This window comes from Gracilinanus agilis, chromosome 2 (genome assembly GCF_016433145.1).
Source record: "Gracilinanus agilis isolate LMUSP501 chromosome 2, AgileGrace, whole genome shotgun sequence".
Taxonomy (NCBI): domain Eukaryota; kingdom Metazoa; phylum Chordata; class Mammalia; order Didelphimorphia; family Didelphidae; genus Gracilinanus; species Gracilinanus agilis.
The window spans coordinates 35283025-35304035 of NC_058131.1; the positions used below are offsets into that span (position 1 = coordinate 35283025).

General features: G+C 39.8%; 1 protein-coding gene across 1 annotated transcript in view; it reads right to left on the reverse strand.

Moving 5' to 3' along the window:
• Positions 1-408: 408 nt before the first annotated feature.
• The window catches only part of LOC123236692 (immunoglobulin kappa light chain-like), a 330984-nt gene continuing 310381 nt past the window's right edge, over positions 409-21011 (reverse strand). Inside the window, exons 3-4 of the mRNA XM_044663076.1 lie at positions 6090-6149; positions 409-989 (exon numbers count right to left, since the gene is read on the reverse strand). Coding sequence (XP_044519011.1) covers positions 661-989; positions 6090-6149 — 389 coding nt within the window. The 3' untranslated portion in view covers positions 409-660. The remainder of the gene's footprint in view (positions 990-6089; positions 6150-21011) is intronic.

Below are 21011 nucleotides of genomic sequence, written 5' to 3' on the forward strand. Positions count from 1 at the left end.
GTTTCAGGAATTTCCTCTGAAAATGTGTGATATCCCTAGATCCTCCCACATCCTTGCTACTCTTGTGAATGAGAGAATCATCAGCACCATGGAGAGGTTTTGACCAGCTCCTGGAAAAGCGCCTGGAAAAGGAACACTTGGACAAAGGGGCAGGGATGTGACAAAGGCAGGACAAAGGGAGTGATGGCTAAGGGAAGCAAACTTCTGAGACTGTCCGGGCAACATTGGCCACTCGGGAAGATAATGGGAGCCCCCCACAACCTCCAGCTGATTGCTTGGTGGCGCGTTTTCATAAATGCAGGAGGGTTCTAGGGTATCTATATTGGAGGGGATCTCTTGGTTATAAAGAAAATAGAGAAAGTTGAAAAAAATGTTTTGAATCTAAATTGAGGAGAGAAAGACACAGAATGCAGGGACCTTTTCATTGACTTTATTTGTTTTTTTTTCTTTCAAATATAGGCATGATTAAAGCAGGCAAGAATGGAGAAGGCCATGGGGTGGGTGGATCCTTGGTGAGACCACAGGCCCAAAGGTTTTCAAACAGGAGAATGGCCTTTGATCATTAGGCAGAGAAAGAGGGTGTTCAAATGGGAGAAAAAGGGACAAGGCTTGGGGGTGGGGATGGAGGGATGTCCTTCCCTGGGCCCCTGTTGTCCTTCCTCACGAAGAACATTCACTCCTCTGGAAGGACTTCACTAGGGCAGAGGACAGGCTTTCATGAGTGATCTCACAGCTGTATTTCTCACTATTTTTGTAGTCATTCGCACTGAGGGTCAGGGTGCTGCTCAGGCTGTATGTACTGTCCTTGCTGTCCTGTTCTGTCACACTGGTGCTGATCCCTGAGTTTTTGACCACATCATCCACCTTCCATACGACTCTGGCGTCTTTGGGGTAGAATTTGTTTACAAGGCATACCACTGAAGCTGTGCCTGATTGCATTTGCTCGTTAGATGGTTGGAAGATGAAGGCAGAAGGTTTTGCCACACTCCCTGAAAGAAATAATAATAATAAAAAGATAGCTTTAATAATAGGAAAATGGACTTGTCCACAATATATAATATTAGAGATGCAGAAAGGACATCAGGCTAACTTTTTTTTATTCCAGTCTACTTTGAAGCTATTTAACACTAAACTAAGTTTTCTGTGAACCAGGCAGAGAGACACAGCTGCCCTTCATGCAGCTCAGACACAAGCCAGGAAAGATGGCGGGTCTTTCCACTTAGGGAAGATGGCCCAAGGCCAATGGACTGTAGAGGTCCTTGTCCATTTCCATTCTTCTCTATCTTCTTCCAGGACTGAATCAGAGATCATAGATTTAGAGTGGAAAGGTGCTTCAGAGACCATCTGTCTAGTTCCTCCCCTCTCTCCTTTTTCAGATAAGGAAATGGAGACTAAATATACTTGCCCAAGACCACAGAAGAAGTAAGTGACAGAGGCAGGATTTGAACCCCACTCTCTTGACTCTAGACATCATACTTCTTTAATATGACTTCTGGAAGGATTCTAAATTTTGAGGAGGATGTCATATTATTTCTCCTTCCCCATCTTGCCCTTAGTTTGAGGGTGGCCAGATTCAATCAGTGTAGTCCTGTGGCTCTTAGAAATCTCTTATCTAAGCTCAAAAGCTCTTCTCCTCAACTCTGCTCTCCCTGGACCATACCATAGGAGTTTCATGAAGTCAGGTCCTGCCCTTGCTCTGTTGGGGTGTAACCACAATTGGGGGAATTTTGAGCGAGGCTGTCTGCAAGGCTGCGACTTGGGACCAACGGCTGTCTGGCCACCTGTCCTTATAGAAACTGGCCCCCCAAGCAGGTCTGACTTCCAGCAGCTGTCAGATGGTGGCATGGAGCTTGCACGACCAACCCACCCCATTGGGTTGGTGACTGACCTGGAAGCCCACAGACCAGCAGGCAGTTTCTCCTAAGGCCAATCCCCCAACCCTTAGTTTTTTTCCCCCCTCACAAAAAAATGGTTCATTAAGAATAAATTGGGTGGGGTGGAGAATCAGGGGAAAAAAAACAACAATAACAGAGTTCGTTTCTGGGAAAGTCCAACAGAGAAGTTTTCAAGGTTTCACAACCTGAGTTCAGACTGAGAAATAGCTTGAATTATTTTTACTCAACACTGTCTTCCTTTTCTGTGTGTTGATTGTTTGATATGGTTGCCCTTTCTAGCCTTTGGTACTCAGATATCTTCAGAATCATTAATCTAGACATAAACCAATAAGGCAAACAATTCAAATTGACTTGAAATTATAGCACTTAGAACTAGAAGGAACCTCAGGGGCTGTAAAAATCTTATTTTACAGATGGAGAAACCAAGGCACAAAGTGGCTAAACGACTTGCCCAAGACATGCAGAGACACAGTTTGAACCTAGTTTGACTTCAGAGTCAATCATCTTTTCTCCTCAGTGTTTCACCCTCTAACTGTGGGTTTTCAGCTATAAGTAAAACTAAATTCATGGGAGGATCTAGGTTCAAATTTGACTTCAGATTGCTTCCTAGCTGTGTGACCCTGGGAAAGTCACTTAATACTAAAACTGCCTAGCCCTTGCTGCTCTTCTGCCTTGGAATCAATTCTTAGTATTGATTTTAAGACAGAAGGTAAGGGTTAAAAGAAAAATAAAAGCTAAATTCATAGGCGGAAAATAACTTACATTTTTAAAGCATCCTCAAAATGCTTTTCATTTAAAATAAATTACATATGATTCTTTTTTACTTTATTGAATAGAACTTAAAGTGGTTTAAAATCCTCAATCAGACTCAGAAGCAAGAGAAAATGCAGAAAAGGTGTTGGTCTGGGAGCCTGGTGGGAGGTCACAGTTTTAGACCTGGCTGTGTCACTGTGTGACCTCCACCAAACCATTGTACCCCCTAGACCTCAGTTTCTTCATCTGTAAAATGAGAGTGAGCACAAGCTTGTACTACAGCCTCTACACACTCTCCGGTCCCTTCTAGTTCTGACCCTTTTCAATCTTTTAAGGAGCATAAAGATTTTGTACTTATTTTATCAAACTCCAGAAATGACTTAGAGGCACAAATTTCTTATTTGGCATTAAATAGATTAAAAAAAAACATTTGATAAGGGGAAACATCCTCAAAATATTTTCTCAGTTTTAAAATGTTTTTTTAAAAAAAGATTTAAAAAACCCCCAAATTTCTGAGAAGTCAAGAGTCTGTCATACATTACAGGCTAGAGCAGTCAATGGAACACTTCTATAAAAATCATCTCTTTAAACATATCAGAGAAAAATCATTAATATATTCTAAACACTAATTAAATATATAAATATCTTTCTAGATGAAAATATCTGTTATATTTTCATGGCATTAGAAATAGAGATATTTGATTTTTAATTATTTTTTACATATAAGTAGTCAATTTCTATAACTGAAAGCCCACTATTGCTATCATCATTTCACTAAATTTATTAGTTTTATTATCCTAAATTCTAGCACATTCATTAATTTTTTGAGTGAAGGAAGAACTACAAAATGCACAATTATTTATATTCTTTGATCCATAATTTTAGTAATTAATAAAAATAATTTTATGGCTATTAGATGAATTCAGTAAAAATTCATCAGCCGGCTCAATTTCATCACTTCTGATATGGGTGTCACTCAAAGAGTGTGGCACCTTATTTCATCAGCACTTCACTCTTTTATTAAATTTTATAATTTTTCAATTATTTTCAATTAAAAGAAAAAAGAAAAATATCTTTAAACTCTTCTGTCTCCTTTCTTTGGCTTATTCCTGCAGTTTCCAGGAACAGGAGATGTCATGTTGAACAAATTTCCTCCTAAATTCTAAAATAATTCCCTTTCCCACACATTTTGGGTCACTTTATGCCAATTTTCTATATTTCCTCCCTAAGTAGCCCACATCAGAAACAGACTATGCAGCAGTAAAAACTGTCCATGGAGGACACCGCTGTGGGTCTTATTAGTGGGCACCAATTGCTCTATGAAGGCAATGATTGCCACAACCATGTCCATGGTGCAGACTGGCAATTTCAGACTACATAGATCATATTAGTTGAGCCACGGTTAAGAGCTTGTATTTCTGACTACATATTGACAGTTTTAAAAAATTTAGAACACAATATATTAAAAATCTGCTCTTTTTTTAAGGGTCTAGAGACATTTTAAAACAAGTTTTAATCAGTTCCCTTTCCTTCTTTTCAAAATTTCTTTGATTTTTACCTTTTTCTGGCCAAGTCATCCCAACCTGGACATTTTTCAAGTTTAGTCTAATAAAATATGTAGGGTTTTTTTTTAAAGAAAAAAAATGAACTGATCTCCTCATATTCATTTTAAAATATATTTCTTTCTTTATGATGACTCATCCCTGGTTTTCTCTAATAGTCTACTATTAATGACCTGGCCACAAACATCATATTTAGCTATCTGCTATACTTAATTTTACAAATTAATACTCAGGCAGTGAAAGAAAGAAAGCAGAAGGAGAAAGAGAAAAACATATTTTCTATAAAATACTCAACAAGCGAAATCAGTGATTAAACTTAATTTTATAAAAAATGCACTTACATTTCTTTCCGTTTGGTCCCTTTGCTGAAAGTAACCACCAGCAGTTATCTCTAACTTTCCTCTTCTAGAATATTTCTTTTTGTTGAAGAGTTCACCTAGACTCCACTGGTTAATTTTAAGACAATCTAGCATTTTTACCCCCTAAACCCTGAAATCCACTATTTTTCTGTTTAATAAATTTATAACTCTTTAGGCACACATTACCACAAATCTTAAGCGTACAACTCCAAAAGATGGATAAAGCTCATTTAGACACAAAATCTCAGAAAAAAAGGTAGAGAAGAATTCACTTACGTTTCATTTCCAGCTTGGTCCCTGCACCAAACGTGAGCCACAGTGCTATCTTACTAGTTTCCCCTTCAACCAAAACCTCCTTCTACCACTAATTCTTTTGGAGCTGGCTAATTCCAGAAAATCTTTGCCATTTTTTTGTGTGCCAGGTCTAGTGCCTAGATTCTGGCAATTTTTTTGTGCCAGAGGAGACAAATTTCTTTTCACTCCCTCGTTGGAAGGTAGAGGTGAAAATTCACTTCAGAAATTATACACCAAACCCAAGGACTAGAAGGCAAGCAAAAATGATTATGTATCCCTTCAATAAAGAAATTTGTAGCCAAGGCAGGCAAAATCCAAACCAGAATGCTGTACTTAGAGTCAAAATGCACAAAAATACAGTTGATCCTGCTGAGTGGGTTAACTCAGAAAGAAGTAAATAATTTCTCTCCTAATTGGTTTTCCTCTGAGGCAGATGGATATTCTGTCTCTTAGTGATCTTACTGAGCAATTCTGTCCACCTCAAACAATAGGAATACACACCCCGATTCTTCCCCAGAATGGCAAAAAGAATATAAAGTTTTCACGCAGAATTAGGGAAGAAAAAAGGCACTTACGTTTTAGATCCAGTTTGGTCCCACCGCCAAAAGTGAACCACAGTGCTTCCCCCTCTCTGCGCCCCTCTACAAAAACCTTCCCTGAGATTGGCGGCAAGTCTTGAGTCCCAATTATTGACCAAATCCAGTTTAGATGGAGAGACCTAACCACCGGCTAACAGCTAGCCTTTACCTGTTCTCCTCTATGTCTGTGGGTCTAGGACTAATTTCTGTTGTCTTTCCTGACACCCAAACCCACAAACAGAAAAAGGAAGAAAAATGCATCCCCTGGACAAAGACAGCAATAAAAGCAATGGAAAGAAGCACTTACTTTTGAGTTCCAGCTTGGTCCCCTTGCCAAACGTGTACACACAGTGGTTTCTCTCAATACCATGGCAATACCAAAACCCAGCTTTCCTCTCCTCACCCTATTGGCACCTACAGTGTGTTTCTGATTCCTTTTCCAAACACATTCCTTTTATTTTGTGACCCTAACTCTGAATTAAAGACAAACTGTCCATTGATTGATGGGTTGACTTGCCCATAATTTTCTTTTTAGTTGTACGAGATTGAGTAAGAAAGCTCAAAACTTCAGACTGAGAAGACTTTGTACATTTCACACAGACTTACAAGAAAAGGGATTCAAAGAAGGAAAACAGGGATTTTACTCACGTTTAAGTTCCAGCTTGGTCCCTTGGCCGAACGTCCAACACAGTGATAGATCTCTGTTACCTCCCTGTACAAGAACTCTCCCGGCAGAAGAGGAACAGAGCCCCAAACCATCTGCTGAAACTTGCCACCTTATTCAAACAGATGTGGGTCCTCTCAGCCTTCACCCTCTGGGGCAAATGTCTGAATATCTTCATGCCAAAGGCCTGTGACATCCTAGGAATATTACCTACCTCCTACCTTCTTCAGTAAATTTCCATCTTTTCCTCATCACTGTTTTATTTCACTCATTTTCCCCAAATCAGCGGACAATATTTTTTTTTTAACATAGACTTGATTCAGTGCAATTGTAGAATACCTACCCATGAATGAAATTCAGTAAAAAATACGCAAGACATTTCCACTTCAAAGGACGTATTATGAAACTTAAAATAATTTCATTATTCAATTTGATTTTAGTAATCATGAAAAAAGCAAACATTCAAATTCATAGACAGAAACAAAGACAAGTAAATATGAAAATATAAATGCCATTATTAATGGTTTATCAAAAATGTAAGTATTCGCTTTAATAACAAAAATGTCCCATTCCTTCAAAGTCTTCTGATGAGATTTTACTTCATAGCTATAATTGTCATCATGGTTATTTCTTTTATTACATAGTTGTAGTCAGTGTGCATACATTTTTTGGGGGTTGTGTTTTCTTCCTTTTGCATTATTTCTTATATAACTTTCCATGTTTCTTTGGATTTTCAATATGTGTAACTTCTAATTGTGCAAAAATGTGCAAAAACACTAAATGTACTCAGTCATCTCCTGATCATCAGCTATATAGGCAGTTTATAATTTTTTGTTATTATAATTAGTGGTGCTAGGGCTTTTTTTTTTTAAAAGGTAGATCATTGCTTCCTCTCCCATTCCCTACCCTTAGAAGTTTAGTCACTGAACCAAAGGCCTATGACATCCCAAGAATATTGTCCTCCCTCCTCCTCATTTGGCAAATTTCTCTCTCTTTCATACTAGCTCTTTATCCCATCCATTTTTCCAAAATCAACAAATAATATTTTTGTGATAGTAGTGTCCAACCATCCCTTCCTGGCTGCTTAATTTTATCAATCAAGCAACTGAGTCCCAGTCTAATGGGCAAGTGGTCCAGAGCTCCCCAGTGTAGAGGAGACAGTGATGGGAACTGAAATCTAGGTGCTGGGAGTCTGTTGCAATTCCCCCTTGAACTGCACCTTTAGAATAAGAGGTCTTCAGAGAGTTTTTAGATGGGGAAGGACTTCCAGAAAGAGCCAGGGGCAGCTTTTACATCCCTGTCACCTCTCGGGTGGCCTCTATTCCTTTCCTCTCTTCAATCTTGATGGTCCACCTTGGTGGCTGGAAAACTGCTCTTTTGTGGAAAGGCATTTGGGGTCAACTTGTCCATACTTCAGATGCTCTCTCATCCCCAACCGGGAGAAATATAGCCTCATATCTTATTTCTGTGGAGGTAAACCATTTCCAAATACAATGCCTAGGCAACAGAAGTGTGACCTTCATCCCACTACTGTCTGCATGAGGCCGGAGAACCTCAGGGCCAGTACCTTGAGGAAACCATTCACTGATGCAGCTTCTTACCTCAGCAGTTACATAAATTTACATGCTCCACACATCCCTGCTTTCAGTTCATTTTGTGCCAGGCCAGATGTTACCACGCTAAGCTCTGTTCTGTATCACTTTATTACCTGGGCATTCATCCCTAGCCAGAATGCATGCAAGTAATATCTCTACTTGGTTCAACTCAATTAATATTTATTAAGTGCCTCCTACGTGTAAGGTGGGCAGGTTGGTGGCACAGAGGATAGAGTGCCTGGCTTCGAGTCAGGAAGACTCATCATCTTCCTGAGTTCAAATCTGGCCATAGATACTTCCTAGCTATGTGACCCTAGACAAGTCATGTCATGGATAATAATGTGATGGATATTAAGATGCCGGTAGTAAAAGGGAGTCACCAGGGGCCTGGGAGCCAGTAATTAGATCAGCAGAAGACTTGGGGCTAACGGTGTTGAGCAGCCTCAGCTGTGGTGCCCAGTCGATCTCCACTGCAGCTGTAGGTTCCGTCAAGATGTTGAATGAGCCGCTCCTCCCTGCTGGAGTAACTGCCTTTCTTTTGGGTGAGAGCAGAACCCAGTGGGAAGTGGGGCTCAGCTTCCTGGTTACAATGGAGGCTTTGGTTTCACTCCTCAGCAAACTCAACTAATAGATATTCTGTCCTCTCCTCAGTTTCTTTAGCTTTGGTGATGATATAGGAATTACAGGAACTTATTGATTCAGGCTAAGGGATTTATTTTAGACAGGAAAGGGAAAACTGAGGTAAGAGGGTTTAGGGTCTTGAGAAGCTGTTGCTAGGGGCGACTGGCAAGTGTTGGCAATGGACCTAGAAGGTAAGGTCAGGCTGAGGGAACCAGCCCTCAGCCAGAGATAATCTGACACTGCCCTGATGTTGTTTGATCTACCAGCTAAACAGCTGTAGTTGTTAAGTTTGTTTAGGGGTATCCCTATCCTTGGCTACTCTAAGCTAAAATCCTGCCCATGTTCCACAACCCAACCTCCCTTCAATCCTTCCTGGGGTCCCTAAGGGGAAGTCAGGAGTAGCTGGGCGTCTGGGTGAAGTCAAGGAAATCAGAACCCCAAGGTTGGGTTTGCAGGGGCTTAAATAGTCACAGAGCAACTGTCAGCTGGCTTGTGGGTGGCACCTACCAGGCCAGAGTTCCATTCTGCTAACTGACAGGATTACCCAGGGTAACATTGCAAATGCAAGAAATCTTGCATTACAGTCACTTAACCCAGTTTGCCTCAGTTTCCTCATCTGTAAAATGAGCTGGAGAAGGAAATGGCAAACTATTCCAGTATCTTTGCCAAGAAAATTCCAAATTAGATCACAAAGAGTTGGGCACAATTGAAAAATGACTGAACAACAGCAAAACTGCATAAGGCACATGCCTAAGGAAGGGGCATATAAAGATGGTAAAAAAAAATAGCCCTTGACCACAAGAATCTTACAATAAAATAGGGGGATGTGATACAAAAAAATAAATAAATGTAATGCAAGAAAAGAGCAATAAAGAGTGCTTTTGGAAAATTTTGAAAGGGAGAGATTGTTTTCAGCTGAGGGAGTTTGGGAAAACTTCATGGAGGTGATACCTAAGTTGGACCTTGAAAGAATAACAGAATCTCAGGTTTGGCACTCCAGAAGCCATTAGTCCACACCACAATTGAACCAGAATCCTTCCTGCTGAGAGAGCCAATAAGTTGACATCCAGTTTTTACTTGGATACCTCTTCTTGGGGAGAAATCATTACCTCTCAAAGGAGTTCCTTCCATTTTGGAAGATTGAATAAACATTGAATAAATATTTATTGATTGACTAAAAATGAGAAAACTGAGAATGAGAAAAGTGAAATAATTTTCCCAAGTTCATATGGGTACCAAGTGACAGAATGAAGATTCGGACCATTCTGGGCCATAGTGTTCTTATCTGTCAAATATGAATAGTAATACTTGGCCCTATCATCTTCCAGGATTGGAATGAAAAAAAGATCTGTAGAAATATGAGTTATTAGAGAGGGTGTATAGTAGTGGTGCATAACAAGACATATTTACAGGTACAGTTAATGGGTGAATTTGTTTTGTGTGTGACTATACTTTACTTATTTGTTATAAGTGAAAGCTTTCTTTTTTTTCAGTGTGGAGGGAAAGATGGAAGAGAATGGGGAAAGAGTGAGAGACAAAAAAAAAAGTGTCAAAGAATCATTAAAAATAACAGAAGTGAATAGAAGGAAGTTCAAAATTAGACATAGACCAGCAGGGCAGTAGCGGAATTCTCATGCTAAATTTTAATCATATATTTAAAAAAACAACAATAATCCTGATTATAATAGAAATTTAATATCTAATATAATATTTTTTCTTGCTGTTCTTTGTAAACTGTGTAAACTTTGCAAATACTGTGAAATCTTGGTTTTTTTTCAGATTTGTTAAGTTCACAATAAAAATAAACTTTGAAAAAATTTTAAAATAAAAGTTATTATAATTAATAACTTATTACTAATTATATAGTATTAATGTAATAATAATGTTGTGGCTAGGTTCAAGCTCTATGTAATTATACCTACCTATTCCACTTACACTGACATCTGCTGGTCATCATGAGAGTGGCACCCTGGTCCTTCCCTGAGCCTGGCATCCTCCCATGATTATCCCCATACACAATTCCTTCTCAGACTGGTCTTTTTTTCCTTTTCCTGAAGCTCCCTGGTCATCTCTCCCTAGTTCCTCACTGCTGTTCTCTGTTAAGGTGACTCATTCTAAAGCAGGGACATCCAAAATCTCCCTATAATGAGGAACATGAAATCTATATGTGGAAGGAGGTGAAGTATTTGTTCAAAACTGCTAATTGACCCAAGTCATGGCTTTCATCTTGTGGCAGCTGATTTATCAATGGCAGGTCTTTCAAAATGATGTTGAATTCCCGTAAGTTTATGGCCCCATCACCTAGATCACAAGTGTCTTCCCCGGGGGGCAGCTGGGTGGCTCAGTGGATTGAGAGCCAGGCCTAGAGATGGGAGGTCCTAGGTTCAAATCCGGCCTCAGACACTTCCCAGCTACGTGACCCTGGGCAAGTCACTTGACCCCCATTGCCCACCCTTACCACTCTTCCACCTATAAGTCAATACACAGAAGTTAAGGGTTTAAAATAAAATAAAAACAAGTGTCTTCCCTAAGCTTCAGGCTGGCCACCCTGGGCTCATGGGCCAAATGTTAGATGACCAGACTCTAGAGCCACTGGGTACTGGATACCCCTTTTTCTCCTCCCAGTTACTGGCTCCAACCACTGAGAGAACCTGCATCCAAATCCCACTTTCAATGTTTATTACCTGGGTAACTCCCTTTACCTCTAGACCTCAGTATGAAGAGATGGGCAGCCTGGTGGTGCAATGGATAGTGTCAGGCCTGGCATAAGGAAGACTCATCTTCTTGAATTCAAATCTGACCTCAGACACATTAGCTGTGTGACCCTGGGCAAGTCCCTTAACCCTTTTAACCCTATTTCCTCATCTGTAAAATGAGTTGGAGAAGGAAATGTCAACACCACTCCAGTATCTCTGCCAAGAAAACCCCAAGAGTCAGACACAACTGAATAACAAATGTTAGAGATAGACTTTGAAGAATTGGGGAAGAGAGAAAAGCTATGATCCAATCGCTAATTAATTCATTGAGGAAGAAAGGAGATTGTCCTTGAAGTTACTAGACAACAGCCACTAGATGGCTGATTGGATGATAAATATTGATTGAGTCGATTGGAAGAAAAAGATGTAACTGAATGATGGAAGCAGTGGTTGGAGAGTCTGGAAGTGGCAAAGGGGAACAGTTGTCCTCTAACTCCTCCACTCAGATCATTGAGTGAAAGTGAAACCAGTGCTAGTCCTTTCTCTCTTTTTTAAACCCTTATCATCTTAGTATTAATTTTTTAAATTAAATTTTATTTTTTAGAAAAATTTTTTCCATGGTGTTCTTACTCTCCCCACAACCCGTAACCGACATGCATTTCCACTGGTTTCTTCATTTGTCATTGATCAAGACCTATTTCCATATTATTGATAGTTGCACTGGGGTGGTCGTTTAGAGTCTACATCCCAAATCATGTCCACATCAACCCATGTGGTCAAGCAGGTTTTTTTCTTCTGTGTTTCCACTCCTGTAGTTCTTCCTCTGAATGTGGGTAGTGTTCTTTTCCATAAATACCTCGGAGTTGTCCTGGATCATTGCATTGCTACTAGTATAGAAGTCCATTACATTTGATTTTTTTTAAACCCTTAACTTCTGTGTATTGCCTCATAGGTGGAAGAGTGGTAAGGGAGGGCAATGGGGGTCAAGTGACTTGCCCAGGGTCACACAGCTGGGAAGTGTCTGAGGCTGCATTTGAACCTAGAACCATTACATTTGATTTTACCACAGTGTATTAGTCTCTGTATACTCCTTTCATTCTGCATCAATTCCTGGAGGTCATTTCAGTTCACATGGAATTCCTCCAGTTTATTATTCCTTTTAGCACAATAGCATTCCATCACCAGATTATACCACAATTTGTTCGGCCATTCCCCAATTGAAGGGCATACCCTCATTTTCCAGTTTTTTTGCCCCCATAAAAAGCGTGGCTATAAATATTTTTGTACAAGTCTGTTTGTCTATGATCTCTTTGGGGTACAAACCCAGCAATGTTATGGCTGGATCAAAGGGCAGGCAGTCTTTTAGCACTCTTTGGGCATAGTTCCAAATTGCCATCCAGAATGGTTGGATCAGTTCACAGCTCCACCAGCAATGCATTAATGTCCCAATTTTGCCACATCCCCTCCAACATTCATTACTTTCCCCTGCTGTCATTTTAGCTAATCTGCTAGGTGTGAGGTGATACCTCAAAGTTGTTTTGATTTGCATATCTCTAATTATTAGAGATTTAGAGCACTTTCTCATGTACTTATTGATAGTTTTGATTTCTTCATCTGAAAATTGCCTATTCATGTCTCTTGCCCATTTATCGATTCAGGAATGACCTGATTTTTTGTGCAATTGATTTAGCTCCTTGTATATTTGAGTAATTAGACCTTTGTCAGAGTTTTTTGTTATAAAGATTTTTCCCCAGTTTGTTGTTTCCCTTCTGATTTTGGTTGCATTGTTTTTGTTTGTACAAAACCTTTTTGATTTAATGTAATCATAATTATTTATTTTATATTTTGTAATTTTTTCTAACTCTTGCTTGGTTTTAAAATCTTTCCCAGAGATCTGACAAGTATACTATTTTGTGTTCACCTAATTTACTTATAGTTTCCTTCTTTATATTCAAGTCATTCACCCATTCTGAATTTATCTTGGTGTAGGGTGTGAGATGTTGATCTAAACCCAATCTCTCCCATATTGTTTTCAAATTTTCCCAGCAGTTTTTGTCAAATAGTGGATTTTTGTCCCAAAAATTAATCATCATGATCAGGTGGGATTTATACCAGGAATGCAAGGATGGTTCAACAGTAGGAAAACCATCCATATAATTGACCATATCAACAAGCTAACAAACAAAAATCACATGATTTTCTCAATAGATGCTGAAAAAGCCTTTGACAAAATACAACATCCATTCCTATTGAAAACACCAGAAAGTATAAGAATAGAAGGACCTTTCCTAAAAATAAACAGTATATATCTAAAACCATCAACAAGCATCATATACAATGGGGATAAATTAGAAGCCTTCCCAATAAGTTCAGGAGTGAAACAAGGATGCCCATTATTACCTCTGTTATTTAACATTGTACTAGAAACACTCGCAGTAGCAATTAGAGAAGAAAAAGAAATTGAAGGTATTAAAATAGGCAATGAGGAGACTAAGCTATCACTCTTTGCAGATGATATGATGGTCTACTTAAAAATTTTAGAGAATCAACTAAAAAGCTAGTGGAAATAATCAACAACTTTAGTAAAGTTGCAGGATACAAAATAAATGCACATAAATCATCAGCATTTCTATATATTCCCAACACATCACAGCAGCAAGAGGTATAAAGCAAAACACCATTTAAAATCACCCTAGACAATATAAAATACTTGGGAATCTATCTACCAAAACAAAGACAGGAATTATATGAACACAACTACAAAACACTTTCAAACAATTAAAACTAGATCTAAACAATTGGAAAAATTTATTGCTCATGGGTAGGACAAGCTAACATAATAAAAATGACCATCCTACCCAAATTAATTTACTTATTTAGTGCCATACCTATCAAACTACCAAGAAACTTTTTTACTGATTTAGAAAAAAACTATAACAAAGTTCATTTGGAAGAACAAAAGATCAAGACTATCAAGGGAGATAATGAAAAAAACCATAAAGGAAGGTGGCTTAGCAGTACCAGATATTAAACTATACTATAAAGCAGCAGTCATCAAAACAATATGGTACTGGCGAAGAGATAGAAGGAAGGATCATTGGAATAGACTTGGGGCAAGTGACATCAACAAGAGAGTCTATGATAAACCCTTAGTATTAATTTTAAGACAGAAAAGCAAGGGCTAGGCAATTGGGACTAAATGACTTGCCAAGGGTCACACAGCTAGGAAGTGTCTGAGATCAGATTTGAATCCAGGTTCTCCCAACTCCAGACCTGGTGCTCTATCCATGGTATCTTGAATTTCTCATGAACTGGATTTAAGTGAGGCAAAGTTTCACAAAGTTGTCAGCCTCACTCTCTTCCAGAGTTATCAAAGTCCAGTGGGAAAGCAAAAGAGGCAAGACAACTGGCAATGGCCGGGGATGCAATTCCTCTTGGGGTTGCTGCTGTCTCAGGGTATCAGGCAGCAGTATATTGGAAGAACAGGCGTGAGGTGGTAGGAGGAGTTGACAAGAGGGAGTAAGCAACTGCTCTAGGGTTTAGGTGGTCCTGCAGAGTAGCTGGAGCCAGATAGAATGGTTGCTCTGGGAAGTCAGAAAGCTGGTTTATCAGGAACAGGCAATCTGATTGCTGTGGAGATGGCTGGCGAATCCCTTCCAATTCTAAATCTATGATACTAAAAACAATTGACTGAAAAGCTATCATCGGTACCCTTTCAATCTCGCTTGAGATGATTATATCTCCCTCTGGTGGCCAAAGGAAGATGGATGGAGGACAGGAAGAGAATGGGCAGTAGGAGCATTTGAAGTTTGGAACTAGACATTTGCTGGCCACCTCACCCTGTTCAAAACACAGGGACTGATGAGTTCCTTCACTTTTTTGCTGGTAATTTCCCCTCTCTTAAAGAGTAAAGAAAGTGAAGAGAGGAAACGTAATTCTGGACTGGCCTTATCCTATCTGGCAAATTGTTTTCCAATGTGGGCCGCCATATTTTAAGAGAAACGCCAGCAGGTTAAGTGCTACTCAAGTGAAGGTGTCCATATGGCAGGGAATATAGCAATTAGAGTGGCAGGGCAGAATGAGTACTGGCTGTGGACAGAGCACTGTGGGTTCAAGTACCATCTTTGTGACCTCGAGCAACTAACAGCCCATCCTGGCTTCATTTATCTGATCTCTATCCTATATGGGTTGTCGAAATGTATAGACTCGACTTGTATGTAGCATGAATAGATGTGACTTGAGGCTTGGCCCACATCTTTGGAGACAAGGGTATTTTCACTGGTATCCCCCGAGACTGGAATTCTTTCCTTCTTCATTTCCACCTTCTGGCTCATTTGGCTTTTGTCAAGTCTCTTCTGTGAGAAGCCTTTCCCAGTCCTACGTAATCTTAGTGCCTTCTCTCTAAAATTATACCCAGTTCATCTTGTATCTTGCTTGTACCTAGTTATTTGCAGGTTATCTCCCCTCATTTGATTGTGAGGGCAGAGATGTTATTTGAGTTAATTTTTTGCTTTTTCTAGAATTGCCAGTGCTTAGCATAGTGGCTAACACTATGATCACTTAGTAAATGTCTCTTGACTTGAGAGGAGAGCCAAAGGTGGTGCCTACCCTACTAGCACACTTTGGGGGTGGTTATGGAAAGACAAGTTCTGCAAGAGTTCTGATAAGGAACTTCTCATGTCCTAAAATAAATCACTCACATCTAGAGGGAAAAAAAGCATCTTTAATGGAGGCCAAGAGGGTCTCAAGCTGGGACATTGCACTGTTCAAGGGTATAGTGAATATCCAAAGAGGAAATTTAAGGCAAAATATACTCTGGAGGGGGGTGGGGGAAGGAGAGGCCAGGAATCTCGAGTTATTTATTACACAGTAATAGCACTTTTCTAGAAGAACCACAGGTTAGGTTTAAGCCACCTCTAGCTAATAGAGGCAGGCCACTGATAGGCCCAAGGCAAGGTTACCTGTAGGGTAAATAGAATAGCCGCTTTGAAGCTATCTCTGCCTGGGAACAATGAAGAATTGTTGAGATATGCTGGAGTCTTCTTGGGAGCAGTTAGAGATTAATCTCAGCAGAAATTCTCAGGAATTTACCTTGGAGGTAGGGGGATGATTAGAAACTGCTAGTCAGAACAGGGCAGGGACCAAGAGTTTTCCAGGGGTTGACATGACAGACTTAGAGAAGAGGCTAGTCTCTTTTCTCCAGTTTCTGAGAAAATTATCAGGCTAGAATTATATCTGTCTGCTATTTCAGATATGTTTGGCATTTAAGGACGTGTTATTTCAGTTTGTCCTTATAGCAATTGCATGAGAAACATACTATTATTATCCTCATTATATATATATATGGGGAAACAACATTAAGAGAGGTTAAGTTAACTTTCTCAGGGTCACATAGCCATTGAGTGTCTTTGGTAGCATTTGAACTCAGGTCTTCCTGACTCCAAGTCCAGCATTTTATCCACTATGCCAGTTAGTGACCATAAATATCTATCTGGTCTAGAGGAACTGGTCTGAGTTCAGAAGGAAAGCTGCTTCTCTATTCATACTCCCATCTTAATTCCTTCCCACCAACTGCTATTTCATGAATAAATCCATTTACTGAAGCAAACCATCAAAGAGAAATTGGAGAAGTTACATAGATTAGAATGTATTAGAAAATACACGAGAATGAATGAACTCTTCAGGTGGAAGCAAGATGAGGGTCCTTGAGTGGTTAGCTCAGCTTCCAAGATCTAATCCTCTTCCAAACTGTAACTCTTTTTTTGGTTTTATTTTGCTTTGTTTTTCCTTATTTTTAATTTTTAAAGTTTTAATTGATATTTTCTGTTTCTGACATCATCATAGAGTATATATTTCCCCCTTTCTGAGCCATTTTATATATTCAATGTTATTTTTTGAAGGAAAAAAAGCATACTACTGATTAAAACACTGAAAAAGTCTGAAAACATGTAATGTGTAACACCTAAAGTTCTTCCACTTCCATGAAGGGGCAGGTTTGGAGTATCTTCTTATATCTTTTCATTGAGTCCTGCTTGTTCTTTATGCTTTTGTTACATTTATTTTTTTTATATTTTTGGCACATTATCCTTTCCATTGATGCTGTAGTTACTGTGATCAGAAACTGCTAATCAGAACAGGGTAGGGGCCCAGAGTTTTCCATGTTGTTTTCTCTGCCCTGCTTACTTCATTCTGCATCAGTTCATCCAGATCTTTTTCATGCTTCTATGCATTTCTTAACCACAAGGTGATATTCTATTACATTCATGTATCACATTTTTAGATGGATATCTATCTACTTTGTTTCTAATTCTTGGTTTTCAAAAAAAAGTGCTGCTATAAATGCTCTGGAGTATATGGGGATTTTTAAAAAACTAATTGCCCCCTTGGGATATAAACTCAGTATTGGAGTCTCTGGTTCAAAGATCTCTAGAATTATTTTTAGCATTTTCTTGTGAAAATGCCAGAAAAGAGATTCATTTTATGAAGATAGGATTAACTCTCCCCCAGTCTATTTTTAACTAATCAAATCAAGAACTTAAAGTATCCCTATTTACCATTAAGTATGAGAGTTCACAAGTCACTTACTAGAGCAAGCTCTATTAACTTGGAAATAACCCAGAACTACCAAGTGATCAGAAAACTCACTCTTTAATCAGGAATAGGGATAAGTTCAAATATTTAGTCACCACAGACATATTAAAATACCATACAAAACCAAAGGCCCTGGGACTCTGGGAGTCCCTAGGAGAAGGCACCACACTAGATGCTCTCTCCCCTGGGAGAAGACATCATACTAGATGCCAACTCTTCCCTGGGAGAAGATACCATGCTAGATACCAACTCCAAAGGGAAACTGAACCTGAGAGTCTCTTTATACCCTTTTGGGAAGCCTACAGAAACTAACCACAAACAGGTGTGTAAACCTCTTTGCAGCCTATAGCTATGGTATTAGGGAATGGTCAGCTGTAACAAATCAAAGGCAAAGGTCAAATTAAGAAACTGGGCTTCATGAGAGAAAAACTTTCATCCAATAAGAGAAGCCTTCAAAACAAAAAGGTGCTTAGCATTCAAACCAAAATAGGGGTACTTGGCACTGGGGTTTCTTAAAGGTAAGAGTAAACTGAGTCATCCAAAACTCCACATTGACAGCTCACACCTCCAAGGGCCACTGCCCTCTGCCTCCCCTAGTGCTAGGCAAATTGAAAGACTGCAATTGGTTTTTGTGAAGAAGGGGGAGTGACAGGAAGTGATGTGGAAAAAGGAGCATAAAAGAAAAGACCAGCATGGCCTAGGTACTATTCCTTTTCTGGCATTTGGAGTGAGTGGCTGAAATTCCTGCCTTGGCTTTGAAGGAGGCTGTGTTGATGGAACACTGGCTGAAGATTACAGGGAAATCCATGTGGAGATAGGGATTTGGGGAAACTCCTGCTTGGGCTGAGCTGGACCTCATAGGAGAAGGGCTGGTAGGCTTGTTAGGAATCTGTCTCTTTATCTACATTTTACACTTTCACTCTTTCCACCTCTTTGCTGCTAAAAGATGCTAAAAGGTGTTTTGACTTAAACTATAATATTTTAAAATGATGACCACAATATTATTTTATAACTCTCTTATTTAGTATAAATTTAAACCTTACAATTTGCTAACCAATAGCTGTTACAGAACTCCTTCCCTAAAGGATTTCTTAATACTTATCTTTTCCTCTGGCCTTGTTAATTTTTTAAATCAGGAGGATCACGGAACACTAGGATCTCTCTTTTCCCCAAGGGCTGGACCCCCTACTCCACTGCATCTGAGAGTACTGAGTATTTCTTTTCCACCAAGAAAGAGAGTCTTATACAAATGGATTTCTGAGCCTTTGATTAAATTCAGAAGGAAGGTACTAACATCAGGAACCAGGAAAAGCCCGTTACAGAGAACAGGATTAATTCTGAAATAAGTCAGAGAAACTAGGAAGGGCAGTTCCTGCAAAGAAATGGAGTCAGGAGAAAGATCATCATGCATAAGGAATAGCAAGAAGGCCAGTGGAGCTGGAGTTTAGAGAACATGGCAGGAGTAAAACGCAAGCCACCTGAAAGTAGTGAAGAACTTTAAATGCCAAAGGATTTTAGTTTATTCCTGAAGATAACAGGAAATCACTGGAGTTTACTGAATGTGGGGGTGGGGAGCAAATAGGGTGTGCGACAAGCTCTGACCCACCCTTCAGGAAAATCAAAGACATCTCCGAGGAGGATGACGTGGACTCGGGCTGTACAATTGCTAGGGAGACAGGATGCGCAGAACACGCGCACGAATCACCAGACCACATTTCCCCTAAGAACATGATCCAAGTCTGAGCAGGGATGCAGGAACGGCCGTGACTGACATCACTTCCGCTTTCGCCTGGTCTCCACTAGCTTAGGGTTACTCGGGGACTCACCGGGTCCCAAGCTAGGACGGACAAGGGGCAAAAGGCAAAGCACCTTCGGAAGAGGAAGGGCAAAAAAAAAAAAAAAATCGTCTGGCGGAGTGCTTTTGAGCCGCGGATTCCTCCCTGACCGCCCTCTCCTTCCCGCGAGGGCTGTGAGCCAATCAGGAGGGCTCCGGTTCTTAGGCCACGCCCCCTCCCTTGAGCCCAGCCTTTCCTAAGCTGCCCCTGTTCCCCCGCCGCTTTTCTTTTTGAAAGCTCCCAACCAGTGGGAGCTTGAGTTAAACGCATGCGCATAGACCCGACACAGGGATGGTCTTGGGGTCCTCTTCCAGCACGAGGACAGCAGTCGACTTCTCCTTTTCTTCTCCCTAACGTTCGACTTAGGTTCGTTAATCGTTTGTTGTGTGGGTTTCCTCTTCCCTGCGGATTTTAAATCAATAAGAATCGCTCTAAAAATACCTACTGTGTACAATATGGAAAGATCTGGAATAACCTAGATCAGATTACTTACCACCTGGGGAGGGAGGGAAGGGAAAATCCTAATTCTTAAATGTCAGAAAAAAATTGTCAAAAATAGTTTCTACGTATGACTGAAAAAATAAATTCATTTTTAAAAATGCCTGCTGTGTGTGCCAACCATACGCAAGCCTCTGCCCTCAAGGAGCTTATAGTTTAATGGGAAAGTGGGCACAAAGAAGCTGAAAAAGCCCAGGGAGTCTTGGTTCACAGGCAGCTGGGAGAGAAATGATCAGGTGAGGCGAGAGCTAAAGGGTGCATTTCATCTTACTGAATAGTAAGTTTCCCAAGATTAAGAAGTCCAAAAAATAGCCAGGTGAGAAAATGATACTCTTTGGGAAGATACAGACAAAAGTCAAATAGTCCCTTGTCCCAAAGGCTCTCACAGCTTACCAGAAGAAACCTATTGAGAAGGAAATACAAAACAACTGAAATAACTGAGAATTTGGAGAGGCATCTTAGAGGAGGGGCCACCTCGGGCGAACCTTGCTTGGAAATAGAGATTTCTAGAGCTGGAGTCCAGGAGGAGAGCTTCCTGTGCAAAGCCTAGTGGCATGAAGTAGAATTCCTTACATGAGAAAATGTTAAGACAACTTTAAAAGTTTTAAGAATTATGACCAGTTTCAGTGAATTAATGATGAACTGTCTGAACCACTTCTTCCTGGAGTTGATGAACTCAAGACAGAGTGAGACACATTTTTTGGACCTATCCATTGTGGAAATTTGTTTTGCTTAATTATGCATGTTTGTTACAAAAGTTGTTTTTTTTTTTCCAATTATGGAGAGAGCAGATGAGAGGGTAAGAAAAGATTTTGTCAATTAAAATTTTAAAAAATTGATTGGAATCAAATTGTGGAGAAATGGCAAACAAGTTTAAATTTTTTGCACAGTGATTTTTCAGCCCTCACCTTTCAGCCCTTCATGACCCCTTTTGGAGTTTTCTTGGCAAAGATACTGGAATAGTTTGCCACATTTCCTCTCTAGCTCATTTTACAGATGAGGAAAATTTGAAGCCAATGGAATTAATTGACTTGCCCAAGGTCTCATAGATTGTAAATATCTAAGGTCAG